This window comes from Trichosurus vulpecula, chromosome 3, assembly GCF_011100635.1.
Source record: "Trichosurus vulpecula isolate mTriVul1 chromosome 3, mTriVul1.pri, whole genome shotgun sequence".
Taxonomy (NCBI): Eukaryota; Metazoa; Chordata; class Mammalia; order Diprotodontia; family Phalangeridae; genus Trichosurus; species Trichosurus vulpecula.
Window position 1 is genome coordinate 240,784,863 of NC_050575.1, and position 23,637 is coordinate 240,808,499.

At 38.6% G+C, this 23,637-nt stretch overlaps 1 protein-coding gene across 3 annotated transcripts in view; it reads right to left on the reverse strand.

Annotated features, from left to right (window-relative positions):
• DCDC2C (doublecortin domain containing 2C) overlaps nucleotides 1–23,637 on the reverse strand; it is a 196,257-nt gene that overhangs the window by 91,833 nt on the left and 80,787 nt on the right. For all 3 annotated transcript variants that reach the window (XM_036752674.1, XM_036752673.1, XM_036752672.1), the window contains exons 7-8: nucleotides 1,390–1,431; nucleotides 1,096–1,222 (exon numbers count right to left, since the gene is read on the reverse strand). In XM_036752674.1, the coding sequence (XP_036608569.1) occupies nucleotides 1,096–1,222; nucleotides 1,390–1,431 (169 nt within the window). The remainder of the gene's footprint in view (nucleotides 1–1,095; nucleotides 1,223–1,389; nucleotides 1,432–23,637) is intronic.

Consider the following 23,637-nt stretch of genomic DNA (forward strand, 5'->3'; position numbering starts at 1 on the left):
CATGGCCCTTAACCTCTCTAAAATTCAGTTTCTTTCACTGGGAGAAGACAAAAGTAACCATAATGACAACACCTCATCAAAAATGTCACTTATATTTTCTATTCTTAATTAAAAAGGCAGATAAATTTAATCTTATAGATGTGTTTAAAAAAAAAAACCTTAGCTAATTGAATAAAATTTGTTTTCATCAACTGATTTTTCCTGTGGACTAATGGATGTGTGTGTGCATATGTGCATGTGCAGGAATGCACATGGTGTATACAGCTTTGAAGCTTAAAAGACCCAACACCCTGTACATGTATGTACATATGTATACATATGCACATCAATATAAACATATACTTATGTAGCCCCATTTTTATGTTTTTCGGTTGCTGAGTAATATAATAGAGAGAGTGCTGGACTAAAAGACAGAAAGTCTTTTAGAAATGCCTTAGGCATCTACCAACCAGATGATTCTAGGCAAGTCACTTATCTGCTTCTCAGCCTTAGCTCCCTTATCTGTAAAATGGATAATAACAGCACCATCTCCCAGGGTTGTTGTGAGGATTAACTGAGATAACATATGGTAAGTGCTTTGCAAACTTTAAAAAAGGTGAATAAATCCTAGCTGTTATTATATATAATAATTATACAGAATATGGTATAAACCTAAATTATCATGAAAATAATGATTTCAATTTAAGGTACATATAACTCCAAAAAACACCTCTTTTTGCTCATCATTAATGGCCAATAATGGAAAGCCAAATGTTGTTATAGAAATATTGTAAGTTTTATATGGTATTTTATATTAATATATTTTTATTTTCTTTTATATATTACTTTTGTATTCTCCTTCAGGCTGTTGAATGCCTCATCACTCCTTTCAGTCTCTTATTTAGAAGGCCTGTCCACATTTTTCAGTATTCATCTTGTGGCTTTCTGTTACCTGTGAAGGTCTAACTCTGGTTATTGGAATTTTTTCTCAAATAATACTGGAAATACACAACTAGAAATCTTATCAACATTTTTTTAAATTTATCTGATTGAAAATACCAAAAAAAAATACTAACATATTTGACTACATAAAGCAAATATAAGATTTCGCCTTACCTGCACCACGTAGAGTTAAAGGCTCTGTATAACTTGGCTTCTGCTCTATTTTTGCATAGTACACTGAATTCTTACTGTTTTTCTGTATTTCTTCATATAAGGGATGATCTACTACTTCTTTTAATTCCTGGTTAAAGCATACATTATAAATAAAATGGCATTAGGTAAACCTCATGGTCCAATAAGTCTATAAACAGTCAGTCTCACTGGTTTAGTTTGAGGTACGAGATTCATGAGAGTAAGCATTAGAAGTTGGGGGTTGGGGGGTGTCAGTCACCTCTGAGGAAACCTCACCTCCTCCACTGGCTTGATCCCAAAGGGCCTTGTACTTCCCACCTGTAAAATGACAATAATAATTCTGTCATCCCTTCCCTTCCAGAGATAATACAAGGGTTAGCTAATTACTAGAAGATACTCTACCTCTAGTCAGATCATGAGTGCCTCTAGAATCTAATATCTAGCTTGGATAAGAGAAGTTCTTTATGAAAACAAAAAAGTTAAGTGAGAGACTTCTCTCATTTTTCTGAGCCTCTCTTCAAATCAAAGTAACAAAACTGTTTAGAAAAGACCCAACAAGGAACTTCTCTCCAGGCATCTGAGTACAACAAGCATCTTTGGTACAGGAAAAAAATATGTGGCATATACATTTGGAGGTATACTGAAAAAGAATTAAGATGGTTTTTTAAAGATATTTATAGATATTAATATTCTTCTAGATATTTATAGAAAAGCATAATTCTTCATTATATTAATATGTAGTATATAATAAAACATATTAATCAGATAATATATTAATGGAGCTAATGTAATATTTTACCACATTCTGTTTTAAAAGGTTATCTAAAACTACCCTGCTGAATGTAAGTTCTTTGAGGGCAAAGACTATTCTATGTCTACCTCCGTATTCTCAGCACTAGCTCAAGGCTTGGTACATACTAGGTACTTAACAAATATTTCTTGATTCATTGTTTTTATTGTGGTCTTCATTAATACATTTAAGCACATAACATGACTTATGTGTGTATACCTAAATATAAGGCATGTGTTTGTTTCTTGAATTGCAGCTGTGATCCTATTGGGGAACTCCAGTAAAGAAATGACTTCTGCCAATGCTAATCAGTAACTTCCACACTTTGCATTCTTAAAAGAGTTGTCCAGATCACTGAGAGATTGAGCGATTTAGGGGGAGGATGTGAACTCAGGTCTTCCTAACTCCAAACTTGGCCCTCTGTCTGCTATGATGTGTTACCTCATGAATATGTACACATAAATGATGATAATGATGATGATGATGATGATGATGGTGATGGTGATGACAATAACTAGAATTCATATAGTACTTTAAGGTTTGCAAAGCTCTTTACGTGAATTGTCTTATTTGATCCTCACAACAACCCTGTGAGGTCTATTATTCTCCATTTTATATTTGAGGCTGAGACAAGTGATTAACCTAGGTCCAGTTCACAATTAGTAAGTGTTCTGAAGCAGGGTTCAAATTCAGGTCTACCTAACTTCAAGTCCAACACCCTATCCACTGTACAATAGACAGATAGACAGATAGACAGAAATATATACATATATACATATATTTCTCATATATATGCACATACAAATAATACCTATTTGTCTATATTATAAATGTATACACATATATGTGCATGTACATACATGTGATGGATTACACATTTATATCAACAAGTATTTATTATATACTTCCTTTGTGCCACATGCTGTGATAATTGCTAGGGATATAAAAACAAACTAGATTTTGCCCTCAAATGGCTTACATTCAATGGATATAAAATGTATGTGTCTAATATGCATATTAGACATATACTTCTGTATATGTGTATCAATACGTATAAATATAAGAATATATGAAATAGATACAATGAATACAGCTAACTGGGGGAGCCACTGTTAAGTGACTGAAGATATCAGGGGAGTCCCTACATACAAAGAAGCATTTGAGCTGAGATTTGGAAGAGGTAGACCCAAGATGAAAAGACAGGAATGCATCCAAATTCTCCCAAATTTCCCTCCAATCAACTTTAATGTAATTTGCCCCAAATCAAATTCTGGAGTGGCAGAACCAAGAACAGGTTGAGTTAAAGGTTGGGTTCCTAAATGTAGGAAGTCAGCAGGAAAGATGTCTCAGCAGGGTGATGGTCAGACCTGGAGTACAGTGCAGCGCAGGCTCCCAGCAAGCCAGCAGCAGACTTTGGAGATGGCTCCATCATCAATCAATAGCAGCAACTTCCGGAGCTCTTAGACCCCGGAAAAATGGGGGTGGTTGGACATCTGGTCAGAAGGAGATTACAGGGGACCCTTTACTGGCACTAGGTACAAGACCCTGTGGGAGACTATTTTCACTTTTGCATGCTTGATACATCCGGCATAAAGGATAGAGTGTCATACTTGAAGAGTTCAAATCCTGCCTCTGGTGTTTCCTAGCTGTGAGACTATGAAGAAGGCCCTTACCATCCCTGAAATTCATTTCTTTCACTGTAAGAAGAGGATAAAAATAACCATAACGATGACTGATACCTCACTGGAAAATGTCAGTTATTATATTTTCTTTTCTTAATAAAAAAGAAAGACAGTTATCTCTAATCTTGCAGATCTGTGTTTTAAAAAAAATCTTTGTCCATACACAGTTCCAGGTCAAAGTCCCAGGGCAAAGAGGAACACTAGAGCTTGCAACCACAGGTGAACAGGGATCCTGGTCACAGTTTCAGGGAGAAGAAGAGAGCTTGTGGTAACACTCAGGCTAGGAGATCAGTGACCACACATCTCCTTAGTTCATACTTCCTTGGAAGAACCAAAAACTTACAGATCCTCAGAACTAGCTCTGAAAACAGCAGGATGAAAAACCTGAAACTTCGGACAATGCCTCATCCACCCTGGAAGCAGTGCCCAACTTTAACATAAAGTTAAAAGTCAAGAAATAGGCTGGGAAAATGAGCAAACAAAAAAAATAACTGACCATAGAAAGTTACCATGGTGACAGGGAAAATCAAGACAGAAATTCTGAAGACAAAGAAGCTAAATGTGAAGTCCCAAAGAAAAATATGAATTGGACATAAGCCCAAAAAGAATTGCTGGAAGTGCTCAAAAAGGATTTTCAAAATCAAATAAGAGAGGTAGAGGAAAACTGGGGGGAAAATGAGAGTGACACAAGAAAATTATGAAATGAGAGTCACCAGCCTGATAAAAGAGGCACAAAAACTACTGAAGAAAATAATGCCTTAAAAAACACAAATTGGCCAAATGGTTTTTTAAAAAGTCACAAAAATCCACTGAAGAGAAGAATTACCTTTTTAAAAAAAGCTAAATTGGCTAAGTGGAAAAAAGAAGTACAAAAATTCACTGAGGAAAACAACTCTCTAAAAAATAAAATTGGCCAAATGGAAAAAGAGGCATAAAAGCTCACTGAAGAAAATAATTCCTTAAAAATTAGAACTGGACAAGTGGAAGCTAATGACATCAAGAAACAATAAAACAAAATCAAAAGAATGAAAAAATAGAAGACAATGTGAAATACCTCATTGGAAAAACAACTGACCTGAAAATAGATCAAGGAGAGATGATTTAAGAATTTTTGGACTACCTGAAAATGATCAAAAAAGGGGCCTAGACATCATCTTTCAAGAAATTATCAAGAAAAACTGCCCCAATATCTTACATCCAGAGGCAAAATAGAAATTGAAAGAATCCACTGATTACCTCCTAAAAGCAATCTCAAAATGAAAACACCCAGGAATATTATAGCCAAATTCCAGAACTCCCAGGTCAAGGAGAAAATATTGCAAGCAAACAGAAAGAAACAATTCAAATATCATGGAGTCACAGTCAGAATAACACAAGTTTCTACAGCTTCTACATTAAAGAATCTGAGGGTTTGGAATATGATTTTCTAGAAGGCAAAGGAGCTAGGATCACAATGAAGAATCACCCAGGAAAACTGATGATAATCTGGTGGGGGGGGGAGGGGAAATTGGAGGGAGGAGGAAGAATGGACATTTAATGAAATAGAGGACTTTCAAGCGTGCCTAATGAAAAGACCAGAGCTGAATAGAAAATTTGAATTTCAAAGACAAGACTCAAGAGAATCATAAAGAGATAAATACAAAAGAGAAATCATAAATGATTCAATAAGATTAAGCTATTTACATCCCTAATGGGAAGATGATATTTGTAAGTCCTAAGAACTTTCTCATTATTAGGGCAGTTAGGAGTATACGTAGACAAAGGGCATGGGTGGGAATTGACTATTATGGGATTATTTCAAAAAAATATAATTAAGGGGTAATGAGGGGAAAACATTGGGTAAATAGGGAAGGGAAAGGTAGAATGCGGAAAATTATCTCACAAAAAGAGGCACAAAAGGAAGTGGAGGGGAAGATGGGGGTGGGCAACACTTAAACCTTACTCTCATCAGAATTGACTCAAAGAGGAAATAACATACACACCTAAAGGGAAGTAAGAGCGGAAAGGGATGGGGCGGGGGCAACAGAAGGGAGGGATAATTAAGAGAGGCAGCAATCACAAGCAGAACTGAGATTTCAAGCAAACTAGGAATTTTAAGGTGAGGAAAGTGCGTGGTGAACAACTTATCCAAAAAGATAGAAACTAGAGATAGAATGTCTTATGTTAAGAAATAGCAAGATGGCCAGTTTAACTAAGCCTGAAAGGTGTAGAAAATGGTAAAATGTGTACTATGGCTGAAAAGACAGTTTGGATCCACATTGTAAAGATCTTTAAAGACCAAACAGAAGAGTTTGTATTTCATCTTAGAGGTAATAAGGAGCCACTAAAACTTATTAAGCAGGAACTGGTCAGACTAGTGTTTTAGAAATATCATATTATGTAGAAGATAGACTGAAAAGGAGAAAGACTGGGAGCAAGAAGAACAATTACAAAATTCTTGTAATCGTACAGTCAAGATGTGATGAGCACCTAAACTAGGGTGGGGGCCACGTGAAAGAAGAGAGGGGGATTATTGATTATAAGAGATGTAATGAGGTAGAATTAATAAGACTTGGAACCTAATTAGATATGTAAAGTAAGAATGAGGAGTTGAGGATGACACCAAAGTTATGAACCTATATGACTAGAAGGATGGTGGTACCTTGTACAGAAATTGAAAAATTAAAAAAAAAATGGGGGTTTGGGAAAAAATATGAGTTTTCTATTAGACACATTGTAGGCAGCTAGATGGTACAGTGGATAGAGTGCTGGGCTTGGAGCCAGGAAGACTCATCTTCCTGAGTTCGAATCCAGCTTCAGACACTTTCTAGCTATGTGACCCTGGGCAAGTCACTTGACCGTGTTTGCTTCAATTCCCTCACCTGGAAAATGAGCTGGAAAAGGAAATGTCAAACCACTCCAGTATCTTTGCCAAGAAAACCCCAAATGGGGTCACAAAAAGTCATACACGACTGAAAGACAACAAAAATTGGACGTATTATATTTGAGATGCCATGGGGACATCCAATCTAAATGCCTAATAAGCTGCTGCTATTGCAAGACTAGAAGTGAGAAGACAGACTAGGGGCTAGATATATAAGTCTGGGAACTTTCTGTGTACAGATTATAAGTGAGTCCATAGGAGTTGATGAAGTCACCAAAAGAGAATATAGACAGAAAAAAGACGAAGTTCCAGGACAGAACCTTATAATACACCCACAGTCAGCAGCAGTATTTGGAAGATGATTCATTACAGGAAGCTTAAAAGAAGTTATCAGGCAAGCAAGAGGAGAAACAAGAGAGTAATGTGATGAAAACCCAAAGAAGAGAAAGTATCAAGAAGGCAAGAGTGGTTCACAATGATAAGTGTTGCAGACAGGTCAGAAAGGATAAGGATTAAGACTAAGTCAATTAGACTGTTAAGAAACCATTAGTAACTTTGAAGAGAGCAATTTTAGTTGAGTGAATAGGCAGAGTTCAAAGGATTGAGAAGTAAATGAGAAATGTTGAGTCAATAAGTAGACACAGCTTTTTCTAGGAGTTTGCCTATGAAAGGGAGGAAAGATAAAAGATAGCTTAAACGGACGGTAGGATTAAGGAGGATCTCGTAAGGACGGGAAGACCTAGATGTTTGTAGGCAGCATGGAATGAATCAGTACATAGGGAGAAATCAGACTGGACAGAAGGGGATAATGGTGGGATGGGGCAGACAATCTGCTGGAGGTTAGTAGAGGGCATAGGATCAAGTATAAAGCTAGAAAGATCATGGAAAGGAAAAGGACCTACTCTTTGATAAAAGTAGGAGATGATACGAAAAAATTTATAGAGTAATCAAGAAGACTTCATCGTGAATGACCTCTCCACTAACTAAGGTATGAGGCAAGGTCTTTTGAGGAGGTGGAATAGTGCTTTAGTACAAGGATTAAGGTGAGAAAAGCAGGTCTGGAATGGACATTTGAGGGATTATGAATCAACTAGGAAGGAGCAAAAGGATTTCCTTGCTGCATTGAGGATCCAATTGAGATAAGATAGCAAAACTTTGCCGTAGACTCAGTCAGTATGGCATACCTTCCTCCAGCATCATTCAGGTGCTCACCAGTAGGATCAGAAAAGGCAGATAGTAGGAGGAATCCTGAGTTGAGGAGTAGCGAGGCATGAATAATAAGATAAATGGGCAAGAGATTCCAGAGCAAATGTCGGTGTTATGGTGAACTGGTTAATGACAGAATCAGGATTCATTAGGTAAGACAATGAAGCTAGAGTTAAGAACAATGGCCTAGAAGACTCCTGAGGGGTGGAGTTGTAGTTTACATGAGAAGGAATAATTGGTTTAGGAGGAATGAGATGGAGAGAGAATGTTAGGAGATTGTGGTCATATAAAGGAATTTCAGAATACTTGATCTGGAAATGGAACGCTTTATGAGCGATTTCAAGATCCAGAGAAGACTGTCCGTGTATATGCTTGAAGCAGAATGGAGCAGGTTGTGGCTACTTTTTTCAGTTGAAATATATACTGTAAAAAATAAAGTCACATCTACAATCAATCGTCGTATGCTTTTACCTTACAATGAGAATAAACTCAAATATGAAAGGATAAGGAATCCATAACGCAACAAGTTCAGACAGGCACTTGTCTTCCCCACTTCATTACTAGAAGCCACCCCTAAATTGCTTTCAGCAGTGACCACAAACAAAGCAGTAGTCAGTGAAAATTTAGTGATGGGACCATGAAGGTTAGTTCAATTTTCCATTTCACTCAATATTACATAGTCAAACATTATAAGCCATGAAATGCCTCATTTTTCTTATCTTACTGAACTCCTACAGTTAATGAAAATTATTACAAAATATTCAAACCTGTCCATTTTTTCTTATTTTTCTTCATTTTATTAGAGCACCAACAAAGATATTTTTAGAAAACCAAGTATCGTTTGTATATATGTGTACATGTTTGTATATTTCTCTCTCAAACTGTCCCTGTCACTTAAAACATCTAACAATCCCCCACCTTGTAGCATTAATATATACATATACCATGAAAAACCACCTCGTTTTTTTTTGCTTGCAAAAGTAGAGTGTGAAAACAGCCCTTCACCCTCATAAAACCAAGTCCAAACAAATCTATCTATGCTTAGATTTTACTGTAACATTTGGGAAATTTTCACACATACAGGAAACAAGATTTTAACAGAGCCTTTTATTTTTTTACAAACAGGAAATGGAATGTAGGTAGGTGTTTGTGTTTGTTGGTCTGGGGGAGGGTGTTGAGAGGAGAGACAGCAGTTTGGCTACGTATAGTGAATCCAAACCTTGCCAAATTTTGTCTGTGGTTGTGCAAATTTTTTCTATTCTTTACTTCAAAAACAAAGTCTAAAGACACCAAATATTTACCTCCTTGCCTATAAAATAAAATTAAAAGGACAATGACTCTCATTAAGAAGGGAAACCATGGCAGCCTAATTCATCTTAGTATGCAGTGCATAGTCTATGGGGAGTAAATATGTACAGACACAGATGAAGAGCACAGTTGTGCTACTGCTGCATCAGATATTTCATTCCAGTGTTAACTTACTATGAGTGCATGAAGTGCCTCAGAAATCTTCTCCCCCCGTCTGTCTCTCTTCTTCTCTCCCTACTCTCATACTCTCATTCCCACTCTTCCTCTCTTGTTTCCCTCCCTCCCTCCATCTCACCTTCCTCTCCTTTTCCCTTCTTTGTCTTTCTGATTCTCCCCCACCCTTTGTCTCTATGGTCCAATTTATCTCTCCTCTCTGCCCATCTTCTTTGTCTCTCAAGCCCTCATCCATCTCTCTCTGTCTCTCTCTCTGTCTCTCTCTGTTTCAGTCTCTCTCTCTCTGTCTCTCTCTCTCTCTCTCTCCCCTTTCCTTCCTTTCTCCCTTCCTTTTTCTCCCTTTCTCTTTTGTATCTGATCTCCAAGGACTAGTTTAGTTAAGAACAGAGAGGCTGAGCATCCCTTAAGTGATGAATTTTTTGACCATGTCAACACAACACAGACAAAAATTTTAAATGCTCTTTAATCTTGTATAAACACTTTCCACTTTTGCAGTCCTGGAGATCAATCAGTGCAAAAGGCAACAAAGGGTGCTCTGAACTTGCTGTTGCACATTGCACATACGTGACTCTATATCTCCCATTTCTATGCCTTTGTTCTGGCTAAGCCCACCCCCCAATGTTTGGAATATACTTCTTCCTCACCTCTGCTTCTCAGAATCCTTGGTTTTAAGACACAGTTCAAGCATCACCTTCCACATGAAACCTCTCTTGATCCCTGCCCCCAAGCTACTATTGCCCGACCTTGTATTCACTTCATATATATTATGTATAAATATGTGTGTGTATACACATTGTCTCCACTATTAGAATGCAAGTGCCTTGAGGAAAGAAACTTTTGTCTTGTTATGCTCAGTGGCTTAACAGTGCCTAGCACATAGTAAGTAGGTGTATAATACTATTGGTTGATTGTGAATTCCACAGTCTGATAGTCTGATTTACAGCAGTCTGATAAATATAAACTTAGCTCTTAATACTCTTAAATGTGAACGCCTTAGAACTTGACTGGCTTTTCTACTGGGAGAACTGAACTGTATCAGTATTGATACTCTAAGAATTTGCTTCTACATAGAAAGAAGGCTCACCGGTTCTTACATGCAAAGTGAATAAAGATGCTGGTAGACTTGGTTCCTTCACATGCACAAAGGAACAAAAAACGTCACTTAATGAGACACGATCACCTCATCCATAGTGCTTATGCTGCATATATGCAAAAAAGATCACCTATAAGATAATCACACTTTATATGCCAATTCCCTTCTGGAAAGGGTAAACAAATAGAGAAATTCAATGAAGAGCATAGAAGATCCTCCAAACCTAATCAACCTGATACACCTTGATAACTGGCCACTTCAGTATGAAGAAGAGTACAGAGGGAAATCATTTGGGGTAAAGAAATCGGGAAGTGGGTAGTTCATAAGCCTCATATCTATCAAGAATTATTTCTTTCAAGAGAATCAGAATGAGATGAACATGACAAGTACCAAACAATGACAGGCACACAGAATGAAATTGACTACATCTAAAAGATAGAAAAAGACAGGTTGTAGATGTGAGACTTATTCTAGAATCCGTTGTCATATCATTGACTAGTCAGAATAAAAGTCAACATTAACATCAAGGTAGAAGAAGGAATAAGTATTACAAGAAGCTCCAATACCTAATTAAACAAATTGTTGCCTAAAAGGTGGGAAATGTCAAAGGAAAAGATGCTGACTCTAATGATTACCATTTCTTGGAGGCACTGCAGGAGACCAAAAGAACCCCAAAACTGCCTCAACCGGCAAATATTTGATTTCCTTTTCAAAAGAAGTAGAAAGAGGAGCTGTCTATAGAGTGAATTCACAAGAAACCTACCCCCCAAAATAGATTTTTTAAAAAGGTACAGAGAATGGAAGCAAGGAAAGGTTAAGGCAGGTATAAGTTCCGAAGCATGACACAATCCTATAAGACTGTCAGGCAGAGAGATGGTGGACTCACAGTACAGAATGAGACATACCTGTACTTTTGGACATGGCTAATGAGAGAATTTGTTTTGCTTGACTTTACATCTTTATTCCAGAGATTTCATTTTTCTGTTTTTCAGTGGTGGAGAGATATGGGGGGAGGGGGATCAAATTTTAATTGAAAAGAAATTTTAATTAATATAGTCAGGAATATTAAAACAGCCTCCCTTCCAGAGCTACAAATGGCTACTTTAGAGAGGGAGAGACAGAGATGCGTTGCAGGCGCATATACTTTCAAGAATATGAACTTTTCGAAAGGAAAACATTTTGTTCAATAAGAGATGTCAATAATAGAAAATGGCAGAGCCTTCTCAACAATGTGGATCCAGAATAAGATTGAGCCACATGTTTCCACTCTTTAGAAAGAAGAGGGATGGGCGTTTCCTAGGCAGTTCTAGTAACTCAGGAAAAAATGGATCTAGAAGCCCAACCTTCTCCCATAGAAAAGGGAGAAAGTTTCTGGACAGAGCCAGACTCTTGAAGAAAAGAAAATCCAGAGATATTACCCTCTAGAGGGAAAAGGGAGTGTTCATGGACAGTACCAGCCTCATGGAGAAAAGAGAATAGAACATGCGATCCCAGAGTTAAAAGAACAGTCAGGGACTGAGACGTGATATACAACAAACATTTGAACTTTGCTTTCCACTATTACCCTAAGCTCTCTATACTTGGAGGTAGGGGGAGGGGTTAGCTAAGTGGCACAGTAGAGTGCCAGGCCCAGAGTCAGGAAGACTGATCTCCTTGAGTTCAAATCTAGCCTCAGACACTTACTGGCTACATGACCCTGGGCAAGTCACTTACCCCTATTTGCCTCAGTTCCTCATCTATGGAACGAGATGGAGAAGGAAATGGCAAACCATTACAGTATCTTTGCCAAGAAAACTCCAAATGGGATCACAAAGAGTCATATATGGAGCAGCTAGGTGGCACAGTGGATAGAGCACTGGCCCTGGAGTCAGGAGGACCTAAGTTCAAATCTGGCCTCAGATACTTGACACTTACTAGTTCTGTGACCCTGTCCAAGTCACTTAACCTCAACTGCCTAACAAAAAAAAAGTCATACATGACTGAACAACACAACACAAAATATCTATGCTATACTGGAAAGGAGGCAGCCTCTATAGCAACCCTCAGTTCCTTTCATTCTGTAGGAGTCCAAGACCTGATGGTAATAGCATGAGACCAGCAGCCTTTACAGATTCCTCAGGGAAGGTAGGACTTAACCTAAATGTTAAGGGTTGCCTCACATTCATTGCCTCAACTTCATTTTTCTTCTGGAAGATTCCAAACCTTTACGGTAGCAACATAAGGCTAGTAGTCAATGTAAATCTTCTTAAGGTGGAAAGTGAGACTTACCAAACAGAATGTGAGTACCTTGATGGTGTGTGGGCTCCTGTAAATTCTTTGTGTTCTCTGAATTCGTCTGTGGAGTAAAATAAAGGCCTTCCTGTACTCTATAAATTGTTGCCTTGAGTGCATACATTAGAACTGAAGATTTTACTCAGGTTCATGGAGGTCTAAATACAGCTTATACTTTTAGGTTTTCCAGAGGAAACCTTCAATTAGGACTACATGAAACAAAGAATGATTTTGGGACAATTTCCTAAGATTGCACTCAGTCAATGTAGTCCCCACAACTTTGGACCCTAGACTTTAGGTCCATAGACTATAGGGGAATGAGTCTGAAGAAAGTTTGGTGTTACACCAAACTAAGCTGGATTATTCCAAGAACATTTATAGATGAAAAAAAGAGGTCAACAAGTAGATGTCAATGAGAACAGATTGGTCTATTTCTATTAATATTTAGTCTCATAATTGACAACAGTGGAACCACTACCTTTGTACTCAGTACCCAATATAAGGAATTTAAAATGACATTCAAACAGCTGGATCTGAGCAAATAAACTCGGAGTGGGGGGAGGAGGGAGTGTTGGTAGATACTCCTTAGTGATTGCTTTTCAAGACATCTTAAAGAAAGAAAGATTCCGAAAGAAATTAAAAGATCCCAAACAGTATGAATAATGAAGACATTAGCAACTACTGGCCTACATGCATACTTTTCTCTACAAAGATCTTCCCTAAAGTGTCCTCAATGTTTCATAGGATCATAGATTTAGAATTAAAAGAGACCTTAAAGGCCATATAGTACAATTCCTCATTGTACAGTTGAGGAAACTAATGCCCAGAGAGGGCAAGTGGTTTGTTCAGTGTCACACAGGTGGCAAATGACAGGGGCCGAATTATAACCCAGGTCCTCTGACTCTAAAGTTAATGCTCTTTCCATTCTGCCTCTGCATGAATCAAGGGTGTCCCTGATGAGAATATGATAAGGGGACAGACAGGCCTTCACAAATGATTTTCCTAAGTAGACCAAACCCTTTAGAGTCACACAACTGGCTGAGAGGAGCACAGGATACATTATATCTGTGTCAATTACAAATAAAATTTTTTAAAATAAAGGTATTCAATACAGTAGAGCCAAGCATCTCTTTAAAAATCATACTGCACTGCAATAAGGATTATCCCATGCATGTGTTAAAATAAGAAGAGGGGAATATACATTTATTAAGTGCCTACTATGTACCAGGCACAATGGTAAGCACTTAAAATTATCTCATTTTTTCCTCACAACAATCCTAAGAAACAGATACTATTACTGGGTAACTGAGGCCGACAAAGGTTAAGTGACTTCCCCAAAGTCACATCTAGAAAGTGTGTGAGGGAGGATTTGAACTCAGGCCTTCCCAACTCCAGTCCTAGTACTCTTATCTCCTGTACCATTTAGCTGCCCAGGTATAGAATCTGTTATCACATTTAATATTTCTTTGATTATCAGTATCCGTCCTTGGCCCTGTTGGTATAGACAGAGCCTCTCCTAAGCATTTACTATGTGCTAGATACTATGCTAAGCAATGCAGATACAAATCTAGGGATTCTTCTGTCTTCTGTCCTCTGTCGTCAAGAAGCTTAGACTCTAATGAAGGAAGATACCCATAAAAGGGAACTGGAAAGAGTGAGCACATGAAGACATTCTAGACATCACATATTGTGATGATATGTAATGAGACCATCTAGGAGACAATTGAAGAAGATGACCTATATGTGCAGTGGAGATCTGGATCCAGGCAAAATAAAGCAAAAGCTGGCCCATAATAGCCCAGAATGGTTCCAGGGGACAGAATCCAAGGTTACGGAGGGAGGAAGTAATGAATGAAGATGACTAAGAAGCTCTTAACAAACTTGTAATAGCACAAGACTAGGAAGGACAGCTACCACTAGATTACATAAGATCAAAAGAAAATTTCAACAGACAAGAACAATGGGTTCTTGAATCTAATAAATCTAATGAATAAATCTAAATGAATTTAATAAAATGAAATTTAATCCAACAATCCAATTAAGAACAAGGAAAATGGATACAAATATGAAACAAAACCCTTTCCTGCCCCCAAGCAGTAAGTTACTTTCTACTGGGATTAATGTTTTTTGTTTTTGAGTAAATCACTGTGATTTCATCAGTGTTGAGAGCCCCCAGTGAGGAACTCCCTCAACTAATATAAATCAGCACCAGCTCTGCAATTTGTAACCTTAGATGGTTGCCTGTGGGCACTGAGGGGATAAGTGATTTGTCCAGGAACCCAAAGCTAGTATAGGAATAAATAGTAAAATGGTGAACAAAACAACTGAGGCTTACAGCCATAAAGTCACCTGCCCAACATCCCTCAGCTAACGTCACAGCCAAGAACTGAAGACAGGTCTCCTCACCCTAAGTCCACCATTCAACCCATTCCAACAAACACAAACCATTCTCAAAGCAGGCACACAAGAATTTGTTTTAATTGCTGGAATGAATTCAAAGTATTTCACATACACATATCCTTTGTTCTGGCAAAAATTTTCAGAGAGAATTAACCACTGTGAAGTAACACCCTGGTATTTTGCCACATACTTCATGGATGCCAAAAAATAGCATGATGATGTGTAATGAGGCTGTCTCAATTTGACTTGAAGGGAGATGAGAATAAATACACCTCTAGCATCTCCTCCTCAGACCCTTCTCTAAGGAGACTTTGGTTCCTGCCCTGAAGGGAAGCAGGAGACTAGGGCCAGAGGTTGTTCCACTCTCCTCAGAGTCTAGAATTATATCTGTTTCCTAGTACTAGCATAAGGGATGTAGGCTTTGGGTTCAAGCTAAACTCCTGATTGTTATATCTTAATAGGAAAAAGAGGCCCCTAAGCTTTATATCCAAAACTTAACCTTAGCCTGTGTGCTAGGCTCTGAGGATACCAAAACAAAAATAAAATAGCCTCTGCCTTCAAGGATTTTACATTGTCTATTTTCTTTCCATAGATAAGCAAGCCCCACGCCTTTCCAAAGAAGCAACATGGCATAGTCGATTTGGATTTTGGAAAATTTGAGGTTTGCATTCTTGCTCAGCTACTTACTGCCCGTGTAATCATTAAGCAATAAGCATTTATTAAGCACATACTATTTCCAGGAACTATACCAGGTGCATAAGATACAAACAATGAAAGAATTCCTCCTCTCAAGGAGCTTAGGGAAAACCACTAAACTTTTTTTATAAAAAAAAAAGAGCAGAAACTGCATGATCTCTAAGGTTCCTTGCAGCTTTAAATTTTATGATTTTATGAGCCTGTGGCCTTCCACTGCCATCAATGGTGGAATCAATTTCCATGACTTACAACCTTGAAGATATATTGGACTTCTCTCCTCTGATTCTCAGAGTCTATCTGTCCCACAAGTTGGGATGACTTTTTCCCTTTCTTCTGTCTGTTGAATTAGCCCCTTCCATTCAGTTTTTTAAACAACCCAATGGTAAGAGGTGGACTAAAGGACCTTTGAGGTCTTCACATCTCTGAAATTCTCCAACTTGACTTCCACCATTTCCCAAGAACTCCTCAATTTTGCTCCTGAGTGATTTCTTATAGCCCATAAGCTGGTTATTTTATCTATTCTTTTTATTTATTGACCAGTAGGCTCTCAAACCATCCCTATGGTTAGTGGAGCCAAGACTCAGACAGGAACTGTAATTAGAAAAGGTATCTCAAGCTCTTTAAGGAAGCTGCCTAATCATCATAAGCTTGCCTAATACCAAAAGATTGATTCCTGTCCCCACCCCCAAGTCAATTAGGAAGTAACAAGTACATCCATAACATACAAGACATATGGCAAGGGATATATTGAATCCCTCAGTAGAATGTAAACTCCTCAACAGCAGGGACTGCCTCATTTTTGCATCTGTATCCCCAGTGCCTAGTACAGTGGCTGACACATACTGTAGCAGGTGTTTAATAGGTACTTGTTGATTGATTGAGGGGGGAAATACAATACAAACTCACATACCACTCCCCTAGCTCCCTTCTTAGCGGTGGGTGGTCTGTGGAAAAATACAAAGTGAGGTGACAACATGTTTACAGGGTTACCAATCTCATTTGCATTTCCAATTAACTCTGCTATTTAGACTTGAGCTTATTATATAACACAGCTGACACACCAACAAGCCAGGCTGTCTGCCCCAGAGTCTACCCCCAAACCTCCAGGCTAGACAGGATAAAATAGATTATACCAGAAGGTGAAGGAAAAGGATTTCCCCTAAGATCAAAAGAAAGTAGAAATCCTAATACCTGGGAAAACTAGCCAAGCTAACTACTTAACCATTTTCCTTCCTGAGACAATGTGTGGAGTATAGTGGGAAAAATATTGGACTGGGAATTCAAAACCCAGCTCTGACGCTGACTCGTATTGTAACCAAGGGGAAAGTATTTAATATTGTAAGCCTCAGTTTCCTCTTATGCAAAATGGGGATATTAATACTTGTATCCCCTACCTCAAAGAGTTGTCATAAAGTACTTTGTAAATTTTAAAGTACTATAGAAATATGCATTGTTACTGTTATTGCTATTCAAGACTGCGGATTATAGACCTGCTGATCAACGTTAAATGCTCCATCTGCATATTCTAGCAAATATGTGAAGACTGCAGCAACAGAAAACCATAAATGGCTGAATCCAGTCTTAGTGGAATTAACAATGAAATAAGGTCATCCCAACTTACCAGGCCTGGAAGAGGCTGACCAGATCCAAGATGAATTCACCTAGGTAGGGATGACTATATAGCTCCATTCTAATCCCTCTTCCAAGTGAGAGGTCTTCAAATACTTCAAAATGACTATCATTTCATCTCCTAAATCTTCTCTTTCCTAACAATTTCAGTAACAGAGAGGAAAAGATATCTGGGGGAGGATTTATGTGCACATCTAAACTGTAATAAAAGGTGACATTGGAAGGTGAGCTTAGGGGCCCAGTGGACACAGAAGGGGTCTGTGGCAGATACTAAAGTGGTTTGCCATTTCCTTCTCTAGCTCATTTTACAAAGATGAGGAAACTGAGGCAAACAGGATTAAATGACTAGCCCAGGGTCACAAAGCTGAGGGCAGATTTGAACTCAGGATGATGAGTATTCCTCACTCCAGGCACAGCACTCTATCCACTATACTACCTAGCTGCCCTGTAGAAAAACATAGCTAGACAAAAATTCCAGTGAAAAGAAAAACCTAAAGAAATTTTAGTGGATTGTAAGAACAACATGAGTCAATGATGTGATATGGCAGCCCAAAAAGTCTAGGCTGCATTGAGTCAGTAAGGCAGTAAGCATTTATAAGCACTATCAGGTACTGTGTTAAGTGCTGGGGATAAAAATACAAGCAAAATCAAAAACCATCCCTGCCATCAAGGAGCTTATATTCTAATGGGGGAAGATAACACATAAAGGGAAGCTGAGCATTAGAGGTGACAGGAGAGAAAGTTTGCATGGGAACATATTAGGGGAGTGTCTAGAGAGTCAGAAACAGAACTGGGAAGGAAATGAAATATGGCCATCCTGAGCCCATCTCCAAAATGGTGGTTCCCAGAAGGAACTTACCAATGGGAGAAGGGGGCTGGCATTATGGAGTATGCTCCAAAGTGAAAAGTCCTAAGAAACAGATGGAAGTTCTGGGGTGAGAAGACAATTCTAAGTCATAGTAGTAAAGTCCAGAAGAGTCAAATGCATAGGTGGAAGGGAAATGTTTCTCTACATTAAGAGAATCATTCTGTCCAATACAAGAGAAGTGGTAGTATTAGTGGCATTTTCTGATCATACCATGTCTGGAATATTGCATTTAATTCTGGGTACCTTGTTATAGTAGGATCACAGATAAGGTGTACCAGATCCAGAAAAAGATGAATAGGATTATAGGAAGATTAGAGATCAACTGCTTGAATTTTCTTTCTGGGGGCGGAGCCAAGATGGCAGCTGGTAAGCAGAGACTAGAGTGAGCTCTGTACCTGAGTCCCTCCAAAAACCTATAAAAAATGGCTCTGAACCAATTCTAGAATGGCAGAACCTACAGAACAGCAGAGGGAAGCAGGGCTCCAGCCCAGGACAGCCTGGATGGTCTCTGGGTGAGGTCTATCCCACACGGAGCTCGGAGCTAGGGGCTGGGAGCTGGGAGCTGGGAACGGAGTGGAGCGGAGCCCAGCCTGAGCGGCATGGACCATCCAGACCAGAGGCCGGGCGGAGGGGGCCCTAGCGCCCTGAATATGTGAGCTGCGGCGGTTGCCAGACCCCTCAACCCACAAACACCAAGGACTGCGGGGAAGGTTAGTGGGAAAAGCTGCGGGAGTGGAAGGAGTTCCGGTTCGGCTTCCAGCCCCGGGGGCAGCGGAGGTGGGGCAGCTACAGCTGTTGTTACTTCCGGCTCCAGGCCCACCTGGTGGGAGGAATTAAGTGGCGGATCAGAGCAGGAGTTCAACAGCCTGCTGAAGATCTAAGCCCAGTCTGGACTGGGGGTTCTTGGGGAAGGAGGAGTGCGGGTCTGACAGAGCTGGCACCTCCCCCCCAAACGTGGAATATAGAACTCGTTAGTCTACAACCAGTCATACCCCACTGAAAAACTCAAGGGTCAAGTTAGTTGGTTGGGAATATGGCCAGGCAGCGAAAACGCGCCCAGATTCAGTCTCAGACTTTGGATTCTTTCTTTGGTGACAAAGACCAAAACATACAGCCTAAAGAAGACAACAAAGTCATAGAGCCTACAACCAAAGCCTCCAAGAAAAACATGAACTGGCCCCAGGCCATAGAAGAATTCAAAAAGGATTTGGAAAAGCAAGTTAGAGAAGTAGAGGAAAAATTGGGAAGAGAAATGAGAAGGATGCGAGAAAACCATGAAAAACAAGTCAATGACTTGCTAAAGGAGACCCAAAAAAATACTGAAAAATACACTGAAGAAAACAACACCTTAAAAAATAGACTAACTCAAATGGCAAAAGAGCTCCAAAAAGCCAATGAGGAGAAGAATGCCTTGAAAGGAAGAATTAGCCAAATGGAAAAGGAGGTCCAAAAGACCACTGAAGAAAATACTACTTTAAAAATTAGAGTGGAGCAAGTGGAAGCTAGTGATTTTATGAGAAATCAGGATATTATAAAACAGAACCAAAGGAATGAAAAAATGGAAGACAATGTGAAATATCTCATTGGAAAAACCACTGACCTGGAAAATAGATCCAGGAGAGATAATTTAAAAATTATTGGACTACCTGAAAGCCATGATCAAAAAAAGAGCCTAGATACCATCTTTCAAGAAATTATCAAGGAGAACTGCCCTGATATTCTAGAGCCACGGGGCAAAATAGAAATTGAAAGAATCCATCGATCTGCCTCCTCAAATAGATCCCAAAAAGAAATCTCTAGGAATATTGTCGCCAAATTCCAGAGCTCCCAGATCAAGGAGAAAATACTGCAAGCAGCCAGAAAGAAACAATTTGAGTATTGTGGAAACCCAATCAGAATAACCCAAGATCTGGCAGCTTCTACATTAAGAGATCGAAGGGCTTGGAATGTGATATTCCGGAGGTCAATGGAGCTAGGATTAAAACCTAGAATCACCTACCCAGCAAAACTGAGTATCATGTTCCAAGGCAAAATATGGATTTTCAATAAAATAGAGGACTTTCAAGCTTTCTCAGTGAAAAGACCAGAACTGAATAGAAAATTTGACTTTCAAACACAAGAATCAAGAGAAGCATGAAAAGGTAATCAAGAAATGGAAATTGCAAGGGATTTACTAAAGTTGAACTGTTATGTTTACATTCCTACATGGAAAGATGATGTGTATGATTCATGAGACCTTAGTATTAGGGTAGTTGAAGGGAATATGCATATATATGTATGTATATGTTTATGTATATATACAAGTGAATGTGTATGTATGTATATATCTATGTGTATATGTATGTATGTGTATGTGTATATATATGTGTGTGTGTGTTTATATATGTATATATATACATATATATGTAAAAGAGAGAGAGCAGACACAGGGTGAGTTGAAGATGAAGGGAAGATATCTAAAAGAAATAAAATGAAATTAAGGGATGAGAGAGCATCATACTGAGAGAGAGAGATAGAGAGAGATAGAATGGGGTGGATTATCTCGCATAAAGGTGGCAAGAGGAAGCAGTTCTGTGGGAGGAGGGGAGAGGGCAGGTGAGGGGGGAATGAGTGAACCTTGCTCTCATCAGATTTGGCCTGAGGGGGAATACCATACATACTCAGTTGGGTATCTTACCCCACAGGAAAGAAGAGGGAGGAAGATAAAAAAAAATAAACAAATAAAAGGGGGGGGATGATGGAGGGGAGGGCTGATGGGGGTGGAGGTAGTCAAAAACAAACACTTTGGAAAGGGGACAGGGTCAAGGGAGAAAATTCAATAAAGGGGGATGGGTTGGGATGGAGCAAAATGTAGTTAGCCTTTCACAACATGAGTATTGTGGAAGGGTTATACATAATGATACATGTGTAGCCTAGGTTGAATTGCTCGACTTCTTAGGGAGGGTGGGTGGGAAGGGAAGAGGGGAGAGAATTTGGAACTCAAAGTTTTAAAATCAGATGTTCAAAAACAAAAAAAGGTTTTTGCATGCAACTAAAAAATAAGATACACAGGCAATGGGGCATAGAAATTTATCTTGCCCTACAAGAAAGGAAGGGAAAAGGGGATGAGAGGGGAGGGGGATGATAGAGGGGAGGGTTGACTGGGGAACAGGGCAACCAGAATATAAGCCATTTTGGAGTGGGGGGGAGGGTAGAAATGGGGAGAAAAATTGTAATTCAAACTATTGTGAAAATCAATGCTGAAAACCAAATATGTTAAATAAATAAATTTAAATTAAAAAAATGTAAAAAAAAAAAGAGATCAACTGCTTGAGGATTATTTAAAGGAAAAGGGAGTGATTAGCCTAGAAGAGGTAGCCCTGAAGTGAGAAACACAATAGTCTTCAAATATAAAGTCTGTTCATGGAAAGGAGGAGGGAGGCAAAGAGAGGGTGAACCAGGAGCAAAGGTTAAAAGTTGCTGAGATTTAGGCTTTCTATATTGAAAAAAAAATCCAGACAATGCAGGGTTGTTCTTCCCATACTCTAGAGTCTTAACTAGGTCTTACTATTTCTCTACAAAAAATCCAGACTTCCAAAATGTCCAAAAGTGGGTCACCCTAATTAGATCAACCAGCTCTAATAACAGCCCTTCTTCCTTCTAGCTACCACCCAAACAGCTTGGTGCTGTCCACAGCTTCAGTGCTGAACCAGCTGGTTTTCTCAGCATTGCTACAACTGCTGGCTGTGATGATGAAACTTCTTTGATCACAACAGTGCTAACACACTTTTTCAAAATAACTTGGAATATATTAGATAATTTGTCTAATTACCAAGCAGACTACTTGGAAGCTGATCCATTCTCATATGTAAAGTTACCGAAGCTTTTGCCAGAGAAAGCATCAATCACCTCAATCTTGCTATGCTAGTAGAAATCAGGCACAAAAGAGTTAACTTTGATCCAGCTTCCAAATTGTATATTAAGACATTTACAATCATGAATTCAAAGCTGGTATACAGAGACTGGTAAAAATATTTTATTTATTTCCCATCCTTTTAGCTCAGTGGGAAATGCCTTTAGGTTCAACTTGGCATCACAAACAACTTTACAAATATTTGTACAACTAGCAAGGAATAATATCCCTATATTTTCCAATCAAATTTTAAAATCCAATTCATTTAGTTGTAAATAACCAGATAGAAAGATTTGATGAGCATGGATCACTTGCAAGTCTTCTTTGAAGATATTAATTATAATTACAATTTGCTTCCCCCAAAGGTAAATGAATTTTAGTTGGCCTATACTCTGGTAGACTAAAAAGCTCCAGGGATATCTTGAAGAACAGGATTCAAATTTCCTATTAATTTTACCTGGTCTCCAAGCAAGCAATCACTGCGGAATTCAGATAATTTTAAATCTAGCTTAGCCAGAGTATGCATAAATGAATCAAGATACACAGCACAGAAACATCCTGGAACCAAATCTGAGCCCTCTGCTTCAAAATTCTCTTTCAAATGTGCTTTCTTCCATATATACACAAGCAATTCTTTCAGCATTCTTTCTGTAATACTGTACCTCCTACATCCTACTTCATAAGAGTACTATGACACTAGTTATTTACTCCCCTGCTACCATAAATGTCTTGGTTCCAGCATTCCCACCCACCCCATGCTAGAATGCCTTCATCTCAGACCAGTCTCCATCAATGTCCAGCCTTTGACAATGTTCGATGAATAATTGATGTGATAGCCATGCCCATTGAATAATTTTGACTTGATATTAACCTGAGTGGACATGTCCCATAGGAGTTTAGTTTGAGGACTCATTCTACTCAGATTTTTAGAGTGGAAATTAATTGATTGGTTTATAATTGACTTCTTTAAATGGTTTGTCAATAATAACCATTACCATTTTTAAGTATTTTATTCTGAAATAGCACAGTCTTAAGATGCTATTTTTCATATAGAGAATAGTCCGGAAAGGCAGTGTTTCACATCAGAAAGGGCACCAGACTGGGAGCAAAGAAACCTGAGTTTTAGTCTCAGTTTTTTTGGCAAACCACTTAATGTTCTGGTTCTTAGTTTTCACATCTGTAAAATGAGGGCACTGGACTGTATCTCCATCAATTTTGTCATTTCCTGCCCAATATTTCTGAATTTGTATAATGCTTTAATGCAATTGAGTTTTGCTTATTGGTTACATATATAGTGCACAACAGTTCTCTAGGATCATTGTTAATTCCTCAACCTAGAAGCACTCTACATACATGATCCCTGGTACCATCAGCTGATATGTACTGTGGATTTGATACCTGAAATAGACAAAATAGAGAAAGAAAAGTTATAAAACTACCTTGATGGGAGAAATGCACAGGCAGAAATATATTCACCTTTGGAATCATTAACTTACATAACTTTGCCAGGGAAAAGATACTGATTCTTTCATATTCCAAAATCTCTCAGGGTCTAAAAAATATCACAGTTCAAGCCAAGTCAGTTCACCAAATGTTTATTAAGCCCTAAAGCAAAGCACTGTGCTGTGCCCTGGGATACAAAGATGAAAATG